At 38.4% G+C, this 26,634-nt stretch overlaps 1 protein-coding gene across 17 annotated transcripts in view; it reads right to left on the minus strand.

The window, feature by feature from the left end:
- Positions 1–3,096: 3,096 nt before the first annotated feature.
- Positions 3,097–26,634, minus strand: part of EMSY (EMSY transcriptional repressor, BRCA2 interacting) — a 97,971-nt gene continuing 74,433 nt past the window's right edge. For 4 of the 17 annotated variants that reach the window (XM_007104944.3, XM_024131630.3, XM_024131634.3 and 1 more), the window contains 3 exons: positions 24,167–24,730; positions 22,692–23,192; positions 17,602–18,929 (listed from right to left, as the gene is read on the minus strand). In XM_007104944.3, coding sequence (XP_007105006.1) covers positions 18,735–18,929; positions 22,692–23,192; positions 24,167–24,730 — 1,260 coding nt within the window. In that variant the 3' untranslated portion in view covers positions 17,602–18,734. Of the gene's footprint in view, positions 10,177–15,897; positions 18,930–22,691; positions 23,193–24,166; positions 24,731–26,634 lie in introns of those variants that run through there. The other 13 variants (XM_055091581.1, XM_055091587.1, XM_055091589.1 and 10 more) reach the window with 8 other exon arrangements.

The following is a 26,634-nucleotide window of genomic DNA, read 5'->3' on the forward strand; positions in this document are numbered from 1 at the left end:
TCAAATACAGAGGTTTTCTGTTCATCAAAAGGCATGATAAAGAGTGAAAAGCAAGCCATAAAGTAAGGAAAAACATGTGCAATGCATTACACCAGAAAAGAAATTACACCCAGAATATATAAAGAAGTTCTGGGAAATAATGAGAAAAAGATAAGAATCAAATTGAAAAATGAGCAAAAAAACTTGAACAAGCACTTCATAAAGAGAAAATTCAAATGGTCAATAAATATATGAAAATAAACTCAACTTTAATAATAATCAGAAAAATGAAAATTAAAAATATGATTACACTCAAAATAATTTGTCATTAGAGAAACACAAATTAAAACAACAATGACATTCTACTACACAATTATTAAAATGGCTAAAATCCAAAAACTGGACAATACCAAATGCTGATGAGGATGTGAAGTAACAGAACTTTCATTCACTGCTGGTGGGAGTGAAAAAAAAAAGTATATATATACACACACACACTAGGCTTGGAAAAACTTGTACATATACAAAAATATTTCTAGCATAGCAAAAAACTAAAAACCATCCACCTTTGTTAGACTGGAAAATAAATAGTGGTATGTCCATTCAATGGAATACTATACAACAGTAACAATGAACAGTCACATCCATCAACATAGAAATAACTTACAAACATAATGTCGAGTGAAAGAAGCAAATCATAGAAGGATAAATTCAGTATAACTTCACTTATATAAAGTTCAAAAACTGAAAAATGTATTAATTAGTCATGCACAAGTAGATGGTAAACTATTAAAAAAACAAGGACATGACTATAATAAAAATCAGGAGAGTGGTTTTGTCTTGAGAAGAAAAGAGGAATGTGACAAGAAGAATCACAGACTTGGAGGGTGGCTGGCAGTGTCCTATTTCTTAACTTGGTTGGCTTCTACATGAATGTTTGATTTACAATTATCCTTTAAACTGTATAAAAAACATTATCTACTCTTCTGCATAGATTATATATTTTTAATTTTAAAAATTATTAATGAAGAGTATAGAACCATCTATTCCTACTGCATTAGCCTCATTCTAGTGCTAGCACTTTAGCCTGCTAACCTGCAGAGAGCAGTCAACCTACCCCCTCAGGCCCTGCCACTGGTAGAGGCAAGGTTGGTATCACTTAGGCATGACCTTCACCCACTCCTGCTACACTTCATGCCTTGCTCCCTAGTGCTACTATTTCTACCACTAGTGCACATTTCTGGCAATTCTCTTTGGCCTGGGTAGCTCTTAGGCAGTTAACAACTATGTGCCAGGTACTGTTCTATGAACTGTGGATATAGCAGGGAACAAGACAAGAAAACTTTTCCTCAACAAATTTACATTATATTCTACTGCAGGCAGACACATATGTCAATAAACAAAGAAGGTAGTTTCAGGTACTAAGTTCCATGGAATAGATAAAATAGGGTAACATGGAGTCAGAAGTAGGCTTTTGCCAGGACAATGTGGGAAGGCCTTTCGGAGAAGATAATACTTGAGAGGAAACATGACTGATGAGAAGGAAGCAGTTCTGTAGAAGAGACTTCAAGACAAAAGTAACAGCAGTGCAAAGGTCCTGAAACAGGAATCAGTTTGCCATGTCTAGGAACAGAGAGAAGGCTGCTGTGGCTAGAGCACATGAATGAGGAGGACGAGATGAAGCTGGAGAGGTAGGCAAGGGTCAGTGGCACCAGGGTTAGGGGGAGGGATGTCATCCTAAGTGCAGTGAGAAGCCATCGGGTGTTTGTTTGATATTTAACCCAAGGGTTAGTTACAAAATTTAAAACAACTCTTTAACAACAGCTTAATTGAGGTATAATTCACAAGCCACAGAATTCCCCTTTTTAAAGTGAAAATTCAATTGGTTTTACTGTATTCACAGAGTTGGACAATCATCTCCACAAACAACTTTAGAACATTTGCATCATATCAATATGAAAAAAAAAGATGAAAACCACATACCTATTAGCAGTCACTTCTTCTCATCCCGAACCCCAAGCTCTAGGCAAACGATGATCTACTTTCTGTATGGATTTGCCTATTCTGTACATTTCATATACATGGAATTATACAATATGTGGAGTTTTGTGACTGGTTTCTTTCACTTGGCATAATATTTTTGTTTTGGGCCTTTTTTTCTTTTTTTTTGGCTTTCTTAGTGTAAAAACTTATTTTTTTCTTTACTTCTTTTCTATTAATTAATAAGAAAGAGATGTTGAAGTCTCTGAACATAGTTGTGATTTTGTCTATTTTTCCTTGCAATGCTAGCAGTTTTTCTATAATATACTTTGAAATTATTAGGTGCATATGCTTTTAGAATTATGTCCGGCAAACGATGATCTACTTTCTGTATGGATTTGCCTATTCTGTACATTTCATATACATGGAATTATACAATATGTGGAGTTTTGTGACTGGTTTCTTTCACTTGGCATAATATTTTTGTTTTGGGCCTTTTTTTCTTTTTTTTGGCTTTCTTAGTGTAAAAACTTATTTTTTTCTTTACTTCTTTTCTATTAATTAATAAGAAAGAGATGTTGAAGTCTCTGAACATAGTTGTGATTTTGTCTATTTTTCCTTGCAATGCTAGCAGTTTTTCTATAATATACTTTGAAATTATTAGGTGCATATGCTTTTAGAATTATGTCCTTTTGATGAATTCACTCTTTTCTCATTAGGAAATTATATTCTTTATCCCTGAATATATTCTTTGCTCTGAAATCTACTTTATCTGACATTAATATAGTCACTCCAACTCTCTTTGTACTATTGATAGTATGGTATATATTTTTCAATCCTTAAAATTGAGGTATAGTTGATTTACAATATTATATTAATTTCAGGTGTACAACATAGTGATTCAATATTTTTTATAGATTATACTCCATTTAAAGTTATTATAAAATATTGGCTATATTCCCTGTTCTATAGAATTGATCCTATAATCTTGTATTATTTTTTACTTTTTTTTTTTTTTTTTTTGCGGTACGCGGGCCTCTCACTGTTGTGGCCTCTTCCGTTGCGGACCACAGGCTCCGGACACGCAGGCTCAGTGGCCATGGCTCACGGGCCCAGCCGCTCCGCGGCATGTGGGATCTTCCCGGACCGGGGAACGAACCCGTGTCCCCTGCATTGGCAGGCGGACTCTCAACCACTGCACCACCAGGGAAGCCCTCAGTCCATTTACTTTTAACCTATTTATGACTTTATTTTTCAAGTGAGTTTCTTGGAGGAAGCACGACGTTGAGTCTTGGTTTTATATTTAATCTAATGCTTTATACCTTTTAGTTGAGGGTATATAATTTACATTTAATGTGATTATTTGTATGGTTAGGGTGAAATCTATCATCTTGCCATTAGATCTATCTCTTTGTTCCCATGTATGCTCACCCAGATTCCCTTAAGGACAACATCCCACATAACCATAGTGTGTTGTCAAAAACCATCACCTTCATTTTTGATACTTATTTTCATTGGGTACAGAATTTTAGGTTGATAGTTCCTTCAGTACTTTAAAATATTGTCCCACTCTCTTCTTGCTTGTTTCTGAAGAGAAATCTGTTATTATCCTTATTTTTATTCCTTCGTGTTGCAGTATGTCTTTTTCTTGTGCTGGTGCTAAGGTTTTCTCTTCATCATTGATTTTGAGCAGTTGACTGTGAAGTGTCTAGGTACAGTCTTTCATGTTTCTCGTACTTGCAGTTCATTGAGCTTCCTGGATATGTGGGTTTATAGCTTTCATCAAATTTGGGGAAACGTTGGCCATTATTTTCAGGTATTTTTCTGTCCCCCACTCCCTTTTGTTTCCCCAGGGTACCAAATTACACACATATTAGACTGCTTGAAGTTGTCTCACAGTTAACTGATGCTCTTGTTCATTTTTAAAAGTTTTCTTCTTACTCCCTGTGTTTCACTTTGAATAATTTCTATTATTGTCATTAAGTACCCTAATTTTTCTTCTGAAATGCCTAATCTGCTGCTAATCTCATTCACCATATATCTCAGATATTACAGTTTTCATCACTAAAATTTCACTTGGGTCTTTATATCTTCTATGTCTCCATTTAAAATTTCAATACATATATGTAGTTATAAAAACATTTTAAAACGTTCTCCTCTGTTAGTTTTTACATCTGTGGTAATCCTGGGCCTGTTTTGATTATTTGATTTTTCTTATTGTAGGTTGTATTTTCCTGCTTATTTGCATTTCTGATCATTTTTATTTGATGCAAGTAATTGTGAATATTACCTTGTTGAGTGTTGGATATTTTTATATTTCTATAAATATTCTTGAACTTTGTTCTGGGGTGCACTTAAATTAGTTTGAAACAGTTTGATCCTCTTGGGGTATTTCTTTTAAGGTTTGTTAGGCAGGACAAGAACGGCAGTTCATCTAAGGCTCATTATTCCCCACGACTAAGGCAAAACTCTTTTGAGCACTCTACCTGAAGCCTTGTGAAATATGTAGCTTTTCAGCCTGGCTGGTGGGAACCAACACTATTCCTGGCCCTGTGTGAGTGTCAGCTACTACTTCCTCTAATCCTTCCAGGTGGTTCTTTCCCCAGTCCTTTGATAGTGTCTTCACACACATGTGCCAATCAGCATTCTGCTGAACACATGAGGTGTCCCTCTGCAGATCCCAGGAGTTTCTCTGTGATGCACTCCTTCCCTGTACTTTGTCCTGCACGGTCGATCACCCTTAGTCTCTCTGGACTCTTAGTTCTCTCTTCTCAAGCACCAGCTCTTCTTGGGTTCTCCTGTTCTAGGGTCTGGAAACTCTCTCCTGTGTTTGGTTCCCACCTCTCAAGAATCACTGTCGTTTGGTGTTTGTTGTCTAGCGTCTTGAAAACCATTGTTTCATATATTTTGTTTGGTTGTTGTTTTTTCAGGCAGAAGAGAAATCTAGTCCTTGTTATTCCATTTTGGCCAGAATCAGAAGACCGTGGCCTGAGGGGTCCTATTGAGGCATGTTTGTAGGTTGGAATGATCTAGGAAAGGGAGAGAGGGAGAGAGGGAGAGAGAGAGATGGTGCTGCAGAGAAAGGAGATAATTGAAGGACGGAAATCCTTAAGAAGCAGGAGGATGTCATCCAGATCCCTGGGAGAGGGTGTAATCTTACTAAGAAACTGGAATACTTTCTCCATTATGACTAGAGGGAAGGCAGGCATGTGGGTCCAGCTGTAAGTAGATCAGTAGGAATAGTGGTTGGGAGAAGTGTCTTAATTTGGGTTCCCCCAGCAGACCATGAGACAAAGAGTTGCGTGTAAGTCATTCTTTAAGAGGGGATCCCTGGAAACACTATTACAGGAGTGGGGAAGTGAGGCAGGGAGGGGAAAGCAGCAAATAAAGGCAACATAACCAAGCAGGTTACCACTGTGGGTAACTGGAGCTTAGTGTGGGGAAAATGCCTCCGAGTTATCCCAAATTAAGAGGCGAGAGAGCTGGGTTATTTTGTTATCAGCTCCCATTGGTCCCTGGTTGACTGCAGGGCCATAAATTTCCCAGCATTTCAGCACCTGCATGGGGCACAACAGGTCCCTGTGCCAGAGAAAGCCCTTGGGCGGAGGGAGAGGCCAAAGCTGGGAGATGGAGTCCAGCCAGCCAACCCTGAAATGGAAACGCTTAAAGGGGAGATGAGTGGGGCACCAACAGCATCTCAGCGTACGCTGCAGATGGTCACTGCCGCTTGTGAGTCCAGGGTTTAGTCTGTACAGTATGAGGCAAGGTCATTGTCTGAGGGGGAGATTTGAGGGGTGAGGAAATGTCACTCTCAGTTGGGGTGTCCTAAGTGAGACTGCACAGGCCCGGGTGCTACAGCTGTTGATCAGCCCTTGATTTTAATACAGGCACACACGTGTGTGTGCACATGCAACCATCTTCTTCAGAGCATCCCCACGGCACTGAGTCCATAGAGCTGTGTAAGGCACACAGCACAGATGTGGCGGAGGGAGCAAGAAGCAGTGGAAAGAGTACTAAATGTGGAGCCATGAGCCCTGGTTCTTCCCTTTCGTGATCTGTGAGATGCCAGGAACTGGTTTCCCAGTCAGTAAAATGGTGCTAACTTACCTCCCAGGACTATTGTGAGAAAGAAGGGAAACAGGGCACGTGAGAGCACTCCATAAACTTAGAGCACTGTGTGCATACTGCCAGAGGCCACCTGGTACTTGTAAGATGCCCCACAGAAAGACTCGCTAAAGAAAACCCACACAAAATCACAAGCAGACCTCTGGTAGGTCAACAAAAGACTTGATATTGAAAGTGTGGTCTGTGGTTCAGCAGCACTGGCATCATCTGAGATCTTGTTAAAAATGCAGAATTCAGATACCAGCCCAGAACTGAACCCAAATCTACTGAAACAGAATCTGCTTTTTAACAAATCTCCACGTAGTTCAAATGCACAAAGAAGCAGGAGACTCACTGGTCCTGTGCTCAGGTCAGGGCCTGACTCTGTTCCCTCACTTACCCCTCTGACTTCTGGGGCAGCTCAGCTGCCTCCACCTTAGATTTTGGGCTCTGGTCTGGATCTGCTCCAGGGAGAGACTGAGACTGAATTATGTCCCCCTCTTACTCCTTTAGCAAGGCTGTGTATTCTCATTGCAGAGCTGAAAAATTATAACTATGTTCATAATAATGATTCTGAAGAAACAAGAGATGGCAGAATCATGTTCAGGATGGTAGGATAATGTATTTCTGAAATTTACCTTCTAAAGAGGTTAAAATTAACAACAACAACAACAATGTCCTGTTGCTTAATTTATTTGAACTGTGGCAATCCGGAAAAGTCGTCACTATGAAATGACTCATTCCCTGAGGGTTCTGAATAAGATTCTAAAATCACCACCCATGGTTTTCCTGCACTTTGAAGTGACAGAACAAATGACAGCAGAGATGGGCACTGTGCTCTGAGTCCAGAGTGGCTGATACACAAATATCTCACAACAATAACATCCTCATCCAAAAACAGCCTGCAATAAGGATGTTATTTCTGGGATTTACTTGTGCATTTTAATGTTAATAAGCATTTGTGCAACTGTGGGCAGAGCCCCAGGACCAGAATGGTCTGAGTTTTTGTTATACAGCCAATCAACAAATTTGTTGATGCCTCATCCACGCCAGGTCCTATTCTAGGGACATGAAGAGGAATCCAACTCTCAGAGCAAAACTTTCATGGAGCAAAAATTGGGAGCCATAATGAAAATATAGAAGAGCTATAATGGAGATATATATGAGAGGCTCAGGGGGAAAAGGTTTGGGAAAGTATCTCTGGAAGTGACCTTGGAGATGCAGGGTGAGAAGGGATTTGGTCAGTAATCAGGGATAAGTGCGGTGTAGTAGGAACACAAGGCCCAGGAGGTGAAAGAGCTTGTCAGGGTTCTTTTTCCAGCAGGATAACAATTTAATGCTATGAAGAAAAACTAAAGATAAATAGCCCTTTCGATCATGTAACAAACCATGGATAACTCCATGAGACCCTGGCAGAATGCTTTGTTGGCCTCTGGGTGTGTAACAGCCTCCAGGGGACTGCTCTCAGCTCACTGCTCCCTAGTCACTCCACACTCAAGCCCAATTTCCCACCCCATCTTTGGGTTATCTGCCTATTCCATTCTCCTACCCTCTTGCCCATGGAAGATGTCTACCCTCCTTCCAGCATCAGCTCTGGTGTCGCTAATGAAACCAAGAATTAGAAGAAAAGGAGTTGATCTTTCTTGGTTTGGGACAACTTGAGGCTGAAGTACTTATAGGAAATCCAGCTGGGGATGTCTCAAGACAGTTGGTTTTGGCTCAGGGAAGAGATAATATTGTAAATATGGATTTGAGACTCAACAGAAAATTGAAGCAAATGTTATCTACCCACCTACCTGCTTCTGTTCCTGAATATCTTCTTTCTCTTCTGTTGTAATGGATGAACCCAGCATGTCCGCAAATCCCTTCCCTTCCCACTATTCAAGAACAGTGCACGAGGGCTTCCATGGTGGTGCAGTGGTTAAGAATCTGCCTGCCAATGCTGGGGACATGGGTTCGAGCCCTGGTCTGGGAAGATCCCACATGCCACAGAGCAACTAAGCCCGTGCACCACTACTGAGCCTGCACTCTAGAGCCCGCGAGTCACAACTACTGAAACCCACGCACCTAGAGCCCGTGCTCCACAACAAGAGAAGCCACCGCAATGCGAAGCCCGCTCACCGCAATGAGAAGCCCGCGCACCGCAAAGAAAGGTAGCCTCCGCTCTCCGCAAATAAGAAAGCCTGCGCACAGCCTTAGACCCAACGCAGACAAAAATAAATAAATAAAACAAATAAATTTATATTATAAAAAAACAATAAAGAACAGTGCACGAGCAATTCTCCTCTCCTGCATTATAAACTTTCTCCTCTCCATCGGATCCCATCAGGAATCCCATTTCCTTAAGTTACAAAACTAAAATAAAAAACAAACTTCTTGACCCCACTTGCCTTTCTAGAAATTGCTCCCCTTTAGAGCAACTCATTGAATTATCTATATTCTCAGTCACCAGTTTCCTCCTCACATTCTCCTCTAGCTTTTGTCCCTATCTCCACCATAACTGCTCTTCCCAAAGTCACCAATGACTTCACATGGCTAACGCTGTGAGTTCTCATTTTATTTGACTTAGCAGCTTTCTTTAGCTGTTTCCAAGATACTACCACCTCAATCTCCAGCTTTACCTCCCATCCTTCTGGCTACTCCTTCTCAGTCTCCTTTCTGGTTCTGCCTCATCTTCCTGACCCCTGTGTGCTAGACTGCCCAGGGATCAGCCCTTGGACCTCTTTTCTTCCCTACCTATCTACTTGACTTTTCCACTTGACGTCTAGCAGGTATCTTGAATTTAATTTATCCTAAACTGAGCCTTTGATATTCTCCTTCAAAATTAGATCTTCACAACATTGTAAAGCAACTATACTCCAATGAAACTTAATTTTTTAAAAATTATATCTTCCCACAGTCTTTCCTACTTCAGTTAATGGCTATTCCACTCTTCCAAATAGCTCATGACAAAATCTTGTGTTGATAATGATGCCAGCAAAATGGAGTAATCAGCTCCAAGCTCCCATCGTCCCACAGAAACATTGAAAAACAAGCAGAAACTGTCAGAACCAACTTTGTCAGACTCTGGAATATAGTCAAAGGTTTACAGCAATAACCAAATGCTGAATCAAGCAAAAGGCAACTTGAAAAGTGTAGGATGGTCACTAGGGGCTGGGGGGCGGGCAGGAATAGGAGTTATTATATAATGGGTACTGAGTTTCAGTTGGGGGTGAGGAAAAAGTTCTGGAGACTGATAGTGGTAATGGTTGCACAACAATCTGAGTGTACATAATGCCAATGAACTATGCACTTAAAATGGTTAAAATGGTAAATTTTATGTTATGTATATTTTACCACAATAAAAAAAATGAGACAGAAAAAAAACATAGGAAAGCTTTATGGCATTTTACTAGCCTTCATCCTATCCTCTCCCGGGCTTGGCAGTAGTCTTAAAGATGTCCATGTTATCAGTGTAGGACCCTGGTTCCTGGTTCTGGAAGGAGCACAGCAAATCTTATTTGCAAATTATTGTGTACATCTGTTCTAACCTGCCTCAGGGCTATCTGAAGGACCTATGCAAGGCACTCATTGCTGTCTCACTTAAATCAGAACTCACTCAGGCTGAAAAAGCAGCATATATTGGTTGAAAACATGGTAAGGCTGACAAACAACCTGCAGACACCTGAAGCAAAAGATTATGGTTGAGACATCAATAAACCACCTAAGGACTAGGAAGAAAAGCTGGGGAAGTGTTTTTTTGTGTGTGTGGTTTTTTGTTGTTGTTTTGTTTTGTTTTGTTTTTTTAAATTAGGGCATTCAAAAGCACCTGTATATAAGGAGAAATTTAGAAAGCCATGCATATACTTAGGAAAAAAAAACTGAGAAGACCTCAAGCTTTCACCTCAGGATGGTCTCTAAGCTCAGTGGAAGTCTGGGTAAGTGTTGAAGGGCCACAGCACAAAGCCAATCTGCAAATACAAGGAGGTGTGCGTGTGTGTGTGTGTGTGTGTGTGTGTGTGTGTGTGTGTTTGCTTAGCTCCTGGGGTTCAAGGAACTCTCTGTCAAACACTAATTGAATACATGCTGAGGAATACAGACTTCAGTGACCACACATGAAAAGGAAAACAGTTTCTGAAAAAAAAATAGGAGAAGTCACTAGACAAGTGAACAATAGCTTTTAACAATCAAAATCAAAAACAAAAACAAAGAAACACCAAAACAAACAAAAAACCCTGCAAACCCCAGGGGGAAAGGGAAAATCTGATGTCCAGAGTTACCACATCATAATATTCAGATCTTCACTTTTCAACAAAATCACAAAGTATACAAATAAAAAATAAAGTATGACCCATTCAGAGCAACAAAATTAACTGAAAGCCACCCAGAAAACTCAGACGTTGGACTTACTACACAAAGTCTTTAAAATAACTGTCTTAAATATGCTCAAAGAGCTAAAGTATAACATGGACAAAGAACTAAGGATGACATGGACAAAGAAATAGGGAAAGTGATGTCTAAACAAAATGAGAATATCAAGAAAGATAAATTATAAAAAGGAACCAAACAGAAATTCTGGAGATGAAATATACAATTATTAAAATGAAAACATCATGGAAAAACTATAAAGGTTCCTAAAAAATTAAAAATAAAGCTACCATATGGTCCAGCAATCCCACTTCTGGGTATATATCCAAAGGGAATAAAATCAGTATCTCTAAGAGATATTTGCACTCCATGTTCATTGCAGCATTATTCCTAATAGCTATGACATTTGTCCATCAACGAATGGATAAAGAAAATGTGTGTGTGTTGTATATATATACAATGGAATATTATTCAGCTTTTAAAAATAAGGAAATTCTGTCATTTTCAACAACATGGTTGAATCTGGAGGACGTTATGCTAAGTGAAATAAGCAAGACGCAGAAAGACAAACATTGCATGATCTCACTTCTATGTGGAATCTAAAAACGTAGAACTCATAAAAGCAGAGAGTAGAATGGTGGTCGCCAGGGGCTAGGAAAATGAGGGAGATGTTGGTAAATAAGTTTTTTAAAAACTTCACTAGAGGGGCTCAACAGCGAATTTGAGAATGCAGAAGATGGAATCAGTGAACTTGAAGACAAGACAACTGAAATTATCCAGTCTGAGGAGCAGAAAGAGAAAAGAATGAAGAAAAATGAACAGAGCCTAAAAGGCTGGTGGAACATAGCAAATAGATCAATATATGCATTATGGGAGTCCCAGAAAGAGAAGAAAGAGAGGAAAGGGTAGAAAGAATATTTGAATAAATAATAACTGAAAACTCCCCAAGTCTAATGACAAACACATGAATCTGCACATTCAAGAAGTTCGATGAACTCCAAGTAAATAAAGTTACAGATCCACACTAAGACACATCATAATCAAACTGTCAAAAGACAAAGAGACAATCTTGAAAGAAGCGAGAGGGCAGCAACTTGTCATGTACAAAGACTCTTCAATAAGATTAACAGCCAATTTCTCACCAGAAACCATGGAGCCCAGAAGGCAGTGGGATGACATATTTAAAGTGCTGAAAGAAAAAACAAACTGTCAATCAAGAATTCAATATCTGGCAAAACTGTCAAAAATAAGGGAGAAATTAAGACATTTCCAGACAAACAAAAGCTGAGGGACTTAATTATCACTAGTTCTTCCCTAAAATAAATGCTAAAGGGAGTCCTTCGGGTTAAAAAAAAGGCCTCTCAACAGTAACTTGAAGCCATATGAAGAAATAAAGACATCCAGTAACTACATAGGCAAATACAAAAGCTATTATTATTATAATTTTGGTTTGCAACTCTACTTTTTACTTCTTACATAAAAGACAAATGCATTAAAAAATTATAAATGTTATTGATCATACAATGTATAAAGATGTAATTTGTGATTACAACATAAAGAAGGGATGAAGCTTTATAGGGGTAGAGTTTTGTATGCTATCAAAGTTAAGTCAGTATCAATTCAAACTAGATTGCTATAATTTTAGGATGTTCAATGTAATCCCCATGGTAACCACAAAGGAAATATCTAAATATCTAAAAAATATACTCAAAGGAATTAAGAAGGGAATCAGAACATTTCACTACAAATAGTGAACTAAACACAAAAGAAGGCTGTAATGGAGGAAATGGAGGATAAAACAGGTATAAGACATATGGAAAACAAACACCATATGGCAGAAGTAAATCCTTCCTTATTAATAATTACATTAAATGTAAATGGATTAAACTCTCCATTCAAAAATATTGGCAGATTGAATTTTTAAAAGATCAAATCTGCTATACACAAGAGACTCATTTTAGATCCAAAGACACAAATAGATTGTAAGTGAAAGGAGAGAAAAATATACTCCATGCAAATGGCAACCAAAAGAGAGCTGAGGTGACTAAACAAAATATCAGACAAAATAGACTTTAAGTAAAAACTGTTAAGAGACAAAGAAGCACAATGTACACTGATAAAAGGGTTGATTCATCAAAAACACAAAACAATTATAAGGATATAAGCACCAAACAGAGTTCCAGAAAACATGAGGCAAATATTAATAAAACTGAAGGGAGAAATAGTTCCACAATAGAGACTTGTGGAGACTTCAGTACCCCACTTTCAATCATGGATAGAACATCTATGGGAATGAAGATAGAAATCAATAAAAGAAGTAAAACTGAAAAATTCACAAATATGTAGAAATTAAACAACACACTCATATAACCAATGGTTGAAGAAATCACAAGAGAAACTAGAAAATATCTGAGATGAATGAAAAAAAAAAAAAACCCCAGCATACCAAAGTGTATGGAATATAGCAAAAGCAATGCACAGGGAAATTTATAGCTGTAAATGCCTACATTAAAAAGAAAGATCTCAAATCAATAACCTAACTTTACATCTTGAGGTACTAGAAAAAGAAGAAAAGCTAAGACCAAAGCTAGCAAAAGAAAGGAAATAATAAAGAATAGAATGGAGATAAACAGAGAATAGAAAAACAATAGAATCAATGAAGCCAAAAGTCAGTTATTGGAAGAGAAAACTGGCAACGCGTTAAGTACTGACAAAAAAAAAAAACCAAAAACCTATAAAGAAGATCCTTATGCAATACAAATAGTTCACAGTAGGTAACTAATAATAAGTGCTTAGTAAACACGTGTTTCTCCCAAAATGCTAAAGGAACCTAGCAGTCGGGGAGGAGGGGTAATGAATCCTTGAAGAGATCTGGACAGTCTTAGTGAAGGTGGTGAAATTCAAGCTGGGCTTTGAGAAATGAGTGAGACTTTCTAATGCAGAGCATAAACTGTGTGTGCGGTGGGGGAGATAGGCAGTAGGCCAGGGTAGTGAAATGAGTTATGAATCTAGAAATGTAGGTTGAAGCTTTGGCTAAGACCCTTGAATGCCAGATTCATACTACAGTACCGGGGAACCACTGAAGATGTTAGAGAAAAAGGACATAAGGAGATGAGACTAGCATCAAAAAAAAAATGTTAAATATATTTTTCTGTTCCAATGGACCAACATAACTCCAAATATTTTGTAAATGTATTAATTCATTTTACCAGCTCTAATGGCTTAAAACTTTTTAATGACTTCTCATCGTTCTTAGAAAAAAGACCCAAACCTTTATAATAAGGTGCAAGATCCATATAGTTTGGTCTCCACTTTCCGCTCTCATCATGCTCACTGCCCTTGCTCTCCACGCTGCTGTCACACTGGCCTAAGTTCCCCTTCCACCACAAGGTTTTTTATCTGCTGTCCATCTACCGGACAGCTGTCCCCCTCCTCTATGCCTAGTTCAATCCTCTTCCTTCAGATTACAGCTTAAACAAATCCTTCCTGAGGGAAACTCCCCAACCTTCCCATTTATATGCTATCATGACACTATTTCTCTGTCATGGCATTTAGCACTGAATACATTTAGGTGTGATCTTTGATGAACATATCTCCTTTGCTAGGCTGAAGCTCCATGAGGACAGGGGCTTCTCCCCCTGGCTGACAATTGTATCCCAGATGTCAGCCCAAAGAAAGTACCCAGTAACTATTTATTTGAAGGAAGAGAAAAAAAAGTCAGAAAGAACCACTTGGGAGGAATATTGCTCATCTATGTCTTTTTTAAAAGTAGGAATTATAATTCATTCCATCTTCTGCTGTTTTAAGCCTCTTAGAGTTTGTCCAAACTCACATGGCTTGTCAGGAATCAAACCAAGGCTTGTTGGTTTTTTTGTTTTGTTTTCAAAGCAAGCACATGTTTTCAGTTACAGTGTATACATAAGCAAGGAAGAGAGAAAAAGGCAGAGTGAGCCTTTTCACAAGTACAAAACCTACAGTGTTTCTTTTTTCAATAAATATAGGTAGGTCGTCAAACCTCGCTTACTTAAAGGCTAACAAACCTGCAAGCAGAGGCAGAAGACTGTTTTTTCACTATCCTTTCTTGGAAAGGCCTTGCTTATATGGTGTTTTTTTACTCCACTTCCTCTTATCAGGAGCTTGTGACACATAATTAAACTCAAACTGAATTGAGCACCTCTGTGTGAAGGCATGTAAGGCTGGTGAAAAGATAGTGTTATAGACAAACGCCAAGTTCCTCTGTCCTTCCAAAGGCTTCTGTCCTTCCTCTGTCCTTCTGTGTGAAGGCAAGTAAGGCTGGCAAAAAGATCGTGTTATAGACCAACACCAAGTTCTTCTGTCCTTCCAAAAGCCACTCCTGTGTCTGGTGGCACACACTCCTCTATAGAAAGCAGCAACTTGTGTGACTTGGCATGATACCTATTAGTGCTTAATTTGTGAGTTTTGGTAAATCATTTTTCGCGGAGCCCTCAGTTTTCTATTTATAGAGTAGGAGTGGTATAAATACTAGACTTAAAAAAATACAGCACGTAACATTGTGCCTGGCATTTTTTTGAGATGAATCTGCTTTTTAAAAAATGCCTGACATTTTTACATAAACTATTTCATTTAGTCTTCACAATAATCCTATGGGGTCAGAAATATTCACTTTGTATTATGGGGAATGTGACTTCCTCAAGTTCTATGACCAATAAACAGAGGAGCCTGGGACTCAAATCCAGACCACCTGACCACTATTTCCTTTGCACTATCCCAGGTGCTACTGAGGTCTCCTAGCCCAGCAGGCTATTGACAGAACCTCACAAAGGAATGTATTTAAAAGCATTTTCAACTATAAAGCTCTGTACAGTTTTAAGGATGTTAAGCAATTTGTTACATTAGAGAGGAAGAACGAGAACCTGATTAAGATTTTAAGGGTGATGAATTAATTTCCAGAAAACAGCTTTTCTCTTAAGAGTAGTAATATTTCTGTACTTCAAAAGTTCTCAATTTAAATAATAAAATAGAAAATAATTCAATTGAGAAATTGGCAAAGGACATTTCTCCATAGATGTATGAAGAGCCAATAAGCACATAAAAAAAATGCTCATCATTAGCCATCAAGGAAATGTAAATCAGAACCACAATGAGGTACCACTTCATACACTAGAATGGCTATAATTAAAAAGGCAAATTATAGCAAGTGTTGGTTAAGATGCAGAGAAATTGGAACTCTCCTACACTGCTGGCAAGGATGTAAAATGTGTAGTCACTGTGGAAAAGAGTTTGGCTGTTCCTCACATTGTTAAAAATACTTATCATGACCCAGCAATTGCACTTCTAGATATTTACCCAAGAGAATCGAAAATTTATGTAAAACTTGTACACAAATGTTCGTAACAGCATTATTCGTAAGAGCGCAAAAGTGGAAACAACCCAAATGCTCATCAACTGATGAATGGATAAAATGTGGTATATCCACACAATGGACTATTACTGAGCCATAAAAAGTAAGGGAGCACTGATACATGCTACAACATGAATCTTGAAAACACTATACTAAGTGAAAGAAGCCAGTCACAAAAGACCACATATTGTATGATTCCATTTATATGAAATGTCCAGAATAGGCAAATCCATAGAGACAGAAATTAGTTTAGTGGATGCCTAGGGCTAGGGTGGTGGTGGTTTCTGGGGTACAGGGTTTCTTTTGGGGTTATGCAAATGCTCTAAAATTGACTGTTGTGATGACTGTCGAACTCTGTGAATATACTAAAAAACCACTGAACTGTATACTTTAAATGGGTGAATTGTATGACATGTGAATTAATCTCAATAAAGCTGCTTTTTTTTAAAGTTCTCTAAGTTCACCATAAACTGCATCTGCAGTACGAAGCATTTATCAACGTTTACTTTAAACCAAATGGATTTTTCTTATCACCGTCTTTAACAGTTAGGGTTTTATTAATTTTGTAGCATTTGCATTGTAATCTCTGAATATCTTTCACGTGGATGACTTAAATTTACATTTAACTTATGGACTTAAACATATGAAATACTAATAGATCTAATGCTAAGACTTTCAATAAAAGTATGCCTGGAGATCCATGTATGGCATCACCATCCATCTACTTAATCAAGAAATCTAAGAGCCACTCTTGTTACCTCTTTCCTTTAGCCTTTGTATCCATTTCATCAGCAGGTAACCTTATTTATCAACTCCATTAGGGTAGGATTTTCTGTTTATTCACTACGGTATATTCCTGGTGCTTAGAATAGCACCTGGCACACAGAAGATGCTTAATTAATATTTGTCAAATAAACTGAAATTCATGCTCTCCTTGAAATTAACAACTTTAAAAGAAAAAAGATTATATCCCTCACTTGATAGTTTGTTAAAATATATACTAATTTTTAAAAATGAAAACTATGGAAATTTCATTTGCCATTTCAGTTGCTGAAACATATTAAGGCTAAATTCTCAAAGGGACACAGGTATGCTATGGTGCCAGAATATGTAGAAGTAGAACATAATGACTTTATTCAAGTTTGCTCTTGTTACCTGATGCATGAATATTTAAAAGATATTTTATTTTATAAAAACTTACATCTGTAAGTAATGGACTGACCATAACAGAGGGCTTAACCTGGAATACATGGATAGGCTTAGGGGCCCATGAACCCCTAAAAATGTATGCAAAACCTAACATGTATATTGGCATGTGTATCTTTTTGGTGAGAGAGTTCATAGTATAATTAGATTTTCAAAGAAGTCTATGACCCAAGAGGTTAAAAAAAATTACTTAACTAGAAACAGTCACAAAGTCTTTTCAACGTGAATTTGTACAACAAAAAAATAACCAACAGCTCCATCTATGGGTATAAGTCATTATCACGTAGTAGAAATAATGACAACTACCAGAGATCAGTGCATCTTGTGAATGCTTGTGTTTAAATCTTCAGTGTCACTCCAGTGGGAATTTATTAACTATAGGATCACAGTTTTTTTTCCAGATATAGATGTAAAAATTAGGAGACCACTGATGAATTCTACTTACAGTACTTCAGCACCAAAAAATTGGGCAGTTATGCTGATATATGTATGTACAGTTCAACATTTGTCAGTCTTAAAATGCTTATTTATAGTGAAATCTATATAAAACCGTTAAAAATTTCTCTATTTACATTTTAAAAAAATGAAAAGTATAGTTTCCTTTGCCACAACTTGTCAAAACTGACTCTTACCCTCCCACCCTCTTACCCCTCACTCTACTTGTGACAGACACTGATCACAAGACCCAAACATATTGCTTTAACAAATCGTGTCCTAAAAAGGTAGAATGTTTAAAACCATTACATTTAGAACTGTAAATGAGCTTTTTATACATTTCAAAGGGGGTTAAACAAAAGTATGTAAAAGTTATTTTCAAAGTCTCAGTCCACCATGAATGTGCAATTTCAATGTTAAGATAGCATCATATGAATAATCTGTTTTCCTGAACATAACTGAACATTTCCTTTGGATCAGAAAATGTTTCTTTTCCTCTGTTTCACAATGAAACATTTTCTCATTAAGTTTTCTTAAAGGAGAAGGGGGAGGTTCGGAGATGGAAAAGGTAGGCAATCCCGGCTTACAGGAAATTTGTCAGAAGGAATATGGCCTGCTTTGAAATGTTTACATTTAAATAAATAGAAGGCAAGTGTGCTGCCTAGAGCACAAAGGAACAACAACACAATAAATTAGCATACAATTGGTGAGAATGTACAAGCCACCCAAAAAGCATTTCCCACGGGTTAGGGACCTGATTTCTACCATCTAACAAGGATTCTTTAATGCCAGTATTAAAGAACTAGTTATTTTATAAAACATGAACTGAGCAGATGTAAAATGTTAACCAATTCAGCACTTGCAGGGATTTGCAAAAACATAGAAGATTTTTTAAAAAAACTTCCTGACACACTGTTTCAAAATACAAACTATTCACATTCTCCTTTTCTGATGGTGTTTTGCTCAGTAGAAACCAGCTGAGGAACATTCACAGGAAAAGTCTCTTTCCACTGCAAGACAAACTTTTCCATTAGCCATGGTCCAACAGAGAAAGAATATCATGTCTCACGTCACTGTAGATGTGCATCTTTTTCTTTTTTCAAAAAAAAGTACATTCCCCTGTGAGTTTTATCTTGTTTTAAAATGCTACTCCTGCAGCAATTCTTGTTCAAACACTGCTGTTTCAGGGTCCACAGCCTAAGCATGGGCAAAGTGCTCTCTTTAGACATCAAAATACAAGGGCTTCCCTGGACACTTGGTAACCAAGTAGGTTTTAAAGTGCACTCCTGTGTCCAAAACACTAGGACCGTTCAGCAGAACTCTGAGAGGGGCTGGGTTCAGTTCCCTCTTCTGTGCTACTGTCTATGTCCTGCTCCATTGCCGTCTCATCGTCATCCAACTGCTGACTGGTGAAGTTGTTTAGCTCAAGGAGCCCGCTGGGCTCTACTACCACATTGGAGCTGGAGTGGCAAGGAATAGCATACTGGGGAATTGCCTGAAAGAGAAGACACAGGAGAGCTTTACGGTTTACAAAAAAAAAAAAAAAAAAGGTGACAGAAGGATTTCCTCAACAACAATAAGGAAGGAAAAAAGGAAACTGACATTAATTGGACAACTACTAGATGCCAGGCACTGTGCTAGATGCTTAATATTATTCCCATTTTACAAATGAGGAAACTAAGATAGTAAGCGACTTAATCAAGGTCACACAGTTGGTCAGCGTTAATGCCAGGATTCAAATCCAAGTCCTCTACAACTCAAAGTGATCTTTCCACTCCTTGATGGTGCCTCTTCTAACAAAGGAGGCTGAAGTCTGGGCCTAATTCAAGAGACAGACTTTGAAGGACATTTTTATTTGGTCATTAAGCATATTTTAAGTGTAGCTGTAATCAGATTTTGCTTATTATTATCTTTAAGATGAATGATTAATCTGCTGATACCACAATATATTTTAAGCCCTTTGGTAGTTCAAAGGGGAAGTTATTTGTTTGGGTCACATAATAACAATCTTTATTGAAAATAAGACTAGGGAGGACAAAACTGTCTTTTGAACAATAAAAATACCAATAGATAAACACATATTTGGCCATATTGCCTTGTCAGATTCTTTTTTCTCAACTTTATTATATACCTTCTTAAAAGGTATATCAGTTCATATCATACCCCTACTTAAAACTCTACAATTGTTTCCTATTGTACTTGCTATGAAATCAAAAGCCTTACCATGGATGGCTCCAGCCTTATGCCAAACTCACTTGTACCACAGGGTGTTTGCACTAGTTCTTCCCTTCTTCCTGGAATACTCCTCCTCCAAATCTTTACACGGCTGGTTCCATCTTGTCATCTGCATCTTAGCTCAAATGCTTAGAGTAAAAGGCTTTGAAAAGCCTTCCTTCTATGAAAGGAAACCAGAGTACTGTCTCGATCCCACCCCCCACCCCTATTATGTTCTGTTACATTTTCTTCATTGCATTTATCATCTCTCTGTTTTCTTCTCACCCTTAGAATGTAAGATCCAAGACAGTATGGGCCACAGCACAGAACTCGACTATCTTTTTCAGTTAGATGCCCATAACTTTAAACAGGGCCTGGCACACATTAGATGCTCAATAAATACTTTCCAAATGAATAATGTATCTTTAACATAAAAAACCCCAGAGCAAAGCTGAATATCAGCACTTTGAAAATATACGTAACCAAAACAACCTTCTACTGAGGGAAGATGCAAATTTAATTTTAATACTATCAAGAAAATAGTGTAAGATGCCTAGGCATTGATTCTAGGGTGCTGAAGTTTTTTTGTTTGTCTTCCCTCACCCTCCTGACCCTGTTCTATATAGCTAATCATTGTGAAAAAGTCTCAGGTAGGGTCAGAATTTTAGTTCAGCTCTGGCTCTGACTTGCTGTGGACCTCTGAAAAAGTCACTTCACTTCCTTGAGATTTAGTTTAATCTTGTGTAAAATAAGATAATTAGAGAAGATATACTCTAAAGATCATTGCAGTTCTAAAATTCTATCAATTCCACATATATAGACTCCTTCAGAACAGAAGATACATTCATTTTGTTTACTCCTCTATCCTCACACCTAGCACAGTGCCTGGAAGACAGAGGTTAAATAATACATGTGGAATGAATGAATGAATGAATGAATGAATGAATAAATGAAATACAGATTATCTGTCTACAAAGCATTTAATATTAAACATGTTGAATTTTTACAGAATAGTTATTAAGGAATCAAAGAACTTCTGCAGACTTTCTTCACTCATGTCAACAGGTACTTTACTAAATCAGTAAAAATCAATACTTTGGGTCAAAGCTAAGCATAACTAGTGAGACCTGAAAATGTTCTAACAGTATATTAGTGATGATTATAATAACAGGAGCTATCCTTATTGAGTATTACTCTATATCAGACACTTAACTAGCTGCTTTATATACATTTTCTCAATCCTCAAAACAACCCTGTGAGGTAAGTGTTATTATTTCCATTTCATCACAGGGACAGAGGTTGACTCTGTTGCTCAAAGCCACAATGTGGTTAAGGAGTACAGGTGAGATTCAAATCTAGGCATTTCTGACTCCAAAAGCTTGGTTCTTAATCACTATGCTGCTCTTCCCTCTGGTACAGCAACCCAGCATATGGTACATGCTAAAAGTTAGTTGAGTATTCTTGTAGAGAACCCACTCATTAGCTATCATCCTTGATACATGAAGCAAATTACATTTTCACCCCTTTTCACAAAGTACAGAAAATAATTTCTAAATAAGTTATTCAAAATTATTTTCAATTTAGTGAGTATACCAATTTAAACTCCCAGGAGCCACAGTAAATTTTAGTAAAAATAGTAATAGCTACCATTTATTGGGCAATCACTACAAGCCAGGTACTGTGCTAGGTGCTTCATCTCAATTTTGTGTAATCCTTATGTCAATCGTGTAAAGTAGGCATTCCTTACTCCCATTTTACTGATGAGGAAACGAAGGCACAGTGAGGTTAAGTAGTCTTGCCCAAAGTCACACAGTGAATGGCAAAGCCAGGAAACTTCCTTTTCCACCAAACCCTACCTCTTCAGGTGGAAAAAAAACGTAACAAATCCTTCGGTCAAGGATTATTTAGTTCACTAACATTTGTTTTGACAGGAAGGAACAAATTATTTGAATAATTCATTGGCCAGATCTATTTGCATTTAAGCATTTCCCCCATATTAAGTTAAATCATATTTGGATTAATATTGGTCAGTTTGCATTCTCTCATGGCTTGGCATTGCAGGAAAGGCAAAATTTACCATAGGAACACCTAAGTCACACAATAGTGAGCCTACGGTAAATACTAGACTATCCACGTTTCAATAAATCCAAATTCTCAATTAACTAAAATGTGTTGCTCTGATACCTTCCAAGAAAAAACGATAAATGTCAAGAGAACAACCTGATACCTTGCAAGGAGAGAGGGAAATAAAACACAACTTCTAAAAGCTACTCTGGACCCAGTGTAACTTTTCAGTCTGGATCTGTTATACAAGATGACAGATGAGTTTTAAAATGAAGGGAATGTGAGGCATAGTTAGATCTACTGTCAATGAATAATCCATCATGTTCACTAGCCTGTACTTACCAGGGCAGGACAGTAACCATAATAAGGTTTTTCAATAACACAATGATTGAAATAAAAAGCAAAGCTTTACGGTTAATCCCAAGTTAGACATAAAATTAAATTACTAAGAAACATTCTCTTACAACATGTTTCTCCAGACATTTCAGTTAATTAAGGTTTTATTGTCCTGAAAACCATACATTTGGATCAAGAACTGTGTTTCTGCAAGGAAAGGGTCCCTGAAACTAACTTGAAATTGGAGTACAATCCAGTTACATCCCAGAAGTACAAACTACTTATATTCTTTGGGCAAAGACTGGGGAGCCCAAAGTTTGACCTGGGAAGTTGCTGATCTTGTAGGTTGACTTGCTGAGTCAACACTAGCAAGTGTGGCTTGCATCTATGAATCAAGCAGACACATGGGCTCAGGGCCCTTGACTGCCTCTAAGGTGTGCTGTTGTGACAATATCTATCAATTTTCTAGGTATAAGTATAAATTTGTAAATTTGTAACAGGTAGTAAACCAAGTTTGTCATATGCCATCTCAAAGATAAATCTCTTTCCCATTTTGGCTTGACTTTTCCTGTGACATCCCAAAACACACCAAACCCACAACCCCAATATGCTCAAGATTTCTGGTGTTCCTTCCGATTCTTACCTGGATGATAATTTCTGCTGGGCTCTCTTCAGCTTTCTTTTGGCCTACATTCTGAATACGCATGAACTGGCCTGTCGTAGGCACTCCTGGTGCATCGATTTTCCTTGTCGTTAGGGGAGGGCCAACAGCAGATGGACTTGAACAGGACTCTCTACATTTCTGTTGCTGGGGAGTGGAATTCGCCATCCCTGCCACCACCACATGGGTGGAGGATAATGATCCTGCTTCACCAGTGAGCATACTAGTGGCAAGAGCCTTCTTTGGGGGATCCACTACCATATGCTCTACATTTGTATCAATCTGAGCTTCCATCAAAGACATTTTCAAAATGTCTGACACTGCTGTCTTCTCAGAGGCCTGAATGGGAGATATGCTTGTAACTGGTGATGTCAACTTAGGCACAGAACTGCCACCAGTTATCTTTGTAACTGTGGGAGGCTGGCGCCCCTCAAAAGTTATCTTTGTAACAGAGGATCCTTGGGTTATAACTGGCTGCTCCACCTGAAAACAAATTGGGGTTGTGTGTGTTACAGCTACATATCTTTAAGAAAACCTATCAAACACCCCAGACAATATGGCAAAAGAAACATTTGTGCAGTATACTAGGAAGATATTTTGAAGCTCGGTGTTTTAAAAAGAGGGCTGATGGGAAAGTATCTTATTACTTGTCAGAAACCTAGCAAAAGAGGAGGGGTCAAAAGAACCTTTGTTCAGCCAGCCAAGGTTCATACAGTAAAGGAAAGAAAAGTCACAGCAGCCTTGTTTTCCTTTGGGATTTACATCCCCACACAGTATACCTTCAACTGATCTCAAATTATTTCATATAATCTTCAGCTTTTTAAAATAAAAAGTAGGTTTTTTTTTCAATCTTCTGCTTCAAAATACATTTATACAAACATATTCTATATATATGTATTTATAATACACACATACAAACATATATCACTTCAAAGCCACTGATTTTCCGTAATATAATTTTTTTTCAATATTCACAGATAATTCCTCCAAAATCTAGAAGATAAATCTAGAAGATAAATTTATTAACCAAATGGTGATGATGTAAAACTACAAAGGAAGATGGTCAATGAAGCTCCTTAAAAGACTATATTTTACTTAGCATTATTGCCACAGAAATAGAGTTTACAGGCATGGAAATAAATATTTTATACCTAAAAAATAAAAATAATTTAGGGATATCGCTTCTAGGCACTGTTGATCAATGCTGAAGTTATTTCATTAAAAACTGCCTGGAAAATCAAGTTCTGAGCGCTATGCTTTTTTTTCTTCCTATATTAACGCGTGCATTTCTTCCCTAACGTCAACCTTCTGACGGGGTAAAGTAATACCAGTGTAATGAGGCTTTTGAGTTTCCTCTTGCCAGGAGAATGCACTGCTAATCACGATAGGGTCGTGATGTTCTCATTTTTTCCGTGAACAGAGAAGTTTAACTTTGCATGCTATCAATATTCCGTTACCTGGCTTGCCGGCTGTTTCTCTGACGAGGCTGGGAGCGGCATTTGGCTCTGGGGGGTTTGGGGCTGCACGTAGATTTTTGGTTGGTTCGGAGCCTGCTGCAGTTTGGGGAGCTGCTGCGTGGTTTTCACTGCAAGCACCTGTACTACAGTTTGTGGGGGCTGTGCCATTAAGGTAGGAAGCTGCCTGTCTTTGGCCACCATGGGATGCTGTGTGTGCTGTACATCTGGCTTGGGCTGTGCTTGTTCTTGCTGGAGAGGGGTGAGTTTTTGATGCCTGATGGAAAGCTGGGGCATTTGCGGGAGTTTGTGCTGGAGCTGGTCTGCCTGCAGGTGGATGGTCTGCTTCTGTTTAGTCTGGAAGCACTGCAGAGTTTTCACTTGCAGCTGAGTCTGTTCCAGCTGTGGCTGGCTAAGTTTCTGCTGTTTAGCTGACTGTGACTGAGTCAGGGCAGATCGATAAAACAGACCTGTCTGAGGGTCTAAAGTGTCCATCTCTTCAACCTCGCCCTCCTCAGTTCCAAGTTCCTCGCTGTGTTTGGTAAAAGCAGTGTGACTGCTTAATGCCTAAGTAAAAAAGGCAAAAAGTAAGAATGAAATAAGAAAAACACCTATATTGCTACATTTTCCTCAAATTGGAAAAGACTTGATTACAAGAATCATTCAAAAAAATTTCAGAAGGGAGAACCTAAAAAGACCAAAAAACCTCAAGGTTTCTAAACCTAAAGGGGGCCTGAGATTGAGACTCTTATAATTTCAACTCTTAGTACTTCAACATTAAGTACTGCAAAAACTGGCCAAACTCACTGCAATAAGCAAAGTCCTAGAGGGCCCAGAACTTATAGGTAAGAGAAATAAGGATGCCCTGCAAGCACAGCACGACACAGAAAAAGAAAAGGCTCCCTGGCTCAGGACACAGCTCTCCAGCCTGGTCATCAGAGCTCTTCACCTGTCCAAAGGAAGAACGCAGCAACCCAGGAGTGAGGCATCCAGAGAAAAGCCAAGGTTCAGAGAAGCCCACGTTGGCTGTGCACCCATCCATCCAGCACGGTCCAGAAGGCAGGCGTTATCTGAAGGCCGTGCCCATCCCAGTCCCCACAGAGGGCCTCTCGGCTCCGAGTGGAGACGGTTCGTCAGGCTTCACACCAAGGTCTGCGTGAACTGCCCTCTGCCCCAGCCCTCCTTGCTCTTTGCTTGGGTTCCAGGCCCACCAGGCAATGGCTCCCCAGAGACCTGGCTCCCAGGAGGGAAGGAGACCGGGGAGGGGACAAGAGTGCTCCTGTCAGTAGAAAGGGAGATGGCCTGGTGTCAGTTATAATAGTGTTGGGAGGAGGCAGCGATCTTGAGTGACGTGGTTAGGGCCAGCTGTCCGACCTCTCTGGGTGTCTTGGGAAAGGGCAATGTCAGGAGAGCCAGATAAGGGTCAAACTCCAGGCTGAGAGCTGACACCCAGCAAAACCTCTGGCCATCTGGCTTCCCTCAGTGACAGAAGATCCAACCCAACCCCATCCTTCCCACTGCCTTGTCAAAGACTACACATCTACTCTAAACTTTAAAACTTTGAGATTCAACTGAAACCCTCCCCTATCTCATAATGACCTTACGCATATAGGTTTTTAATTCAACAATTTCTTCACTGCCTTTCCGGTAGTTTGCTTGTAATTAGGGTCAACCTCTACCAGTTGAGTAATGATAATTTATGTGGCTACTAATAATAAGTCATGCTTAAATCTGATATTTATGATATAACTTTATAATAGAGGCAGGATGCTTTGGGTTTAAATCCTGGCTCTGCCACCCAGAATAGGTTATTTAATTTCTATGAGCATGAGTTTCCTCATTTGTAAGAGAGATAATTCACCCACCTTGCAGGATCATAGCAAGAATTAAACAAGTTAAAGTATTTAAAGCTCAAAGCACAGTATCTGGCACAAAATCAGTGTCATCAATATATTTTTTCCTTTTCCCCATTACCCTTGGTACCAGATTTTCTGTTTCATATTAATTCATTCTCCTTCCTGTGAGTCTCTTCCTCAATTGATCACTTACAGTGAAAGAAGTCAAATATTCAATAAATATGTTAAAAAAAGAAAGAAGTCAAATATTTATTTACCTACTTATTCTTAATGTTTCCATAAGGATTCATTATAAAAGCAAGAGTAAAACAAATGAAAAACCCAGCAACAGCAACAAACAGCTAAACAAGCCAACTTCTATTTCATCTGAAAATCTTACCTCAGTGATAAATCCTTCCATAACAATACATAGAAACAGTGACCAATTCTAATGTCATAGATTCATCTAGATAGCCTCACCCTTTTGAAATGTTAAGAGTTCACAGAAGATCCAAGAATACTATTTCTTAATCACTTTCTGGTGTTAAGACTCTCAGTTCATTTCCCTTACTCACTGCTCACAGATGAAAGAACTATACAAACACTCCTCAACTCAGTTATTTCCCCTCTTATAAA

The sequence above is a fragment of the Physeter macrocephalus genome, chromosome 16 (assembly GCF_002837175.3).
Source record: "Physeter macrocephalus isolate SW-GA chromosome 16, ASM283717v5, whole genome shotgun sequence".
NCBI classification, from domain to species: Eukaryota; Metazoa; Chordata; class Mammalia; order Artiodactyla; family Physeteridae; genus Physeter; species Physeter macrocephalus.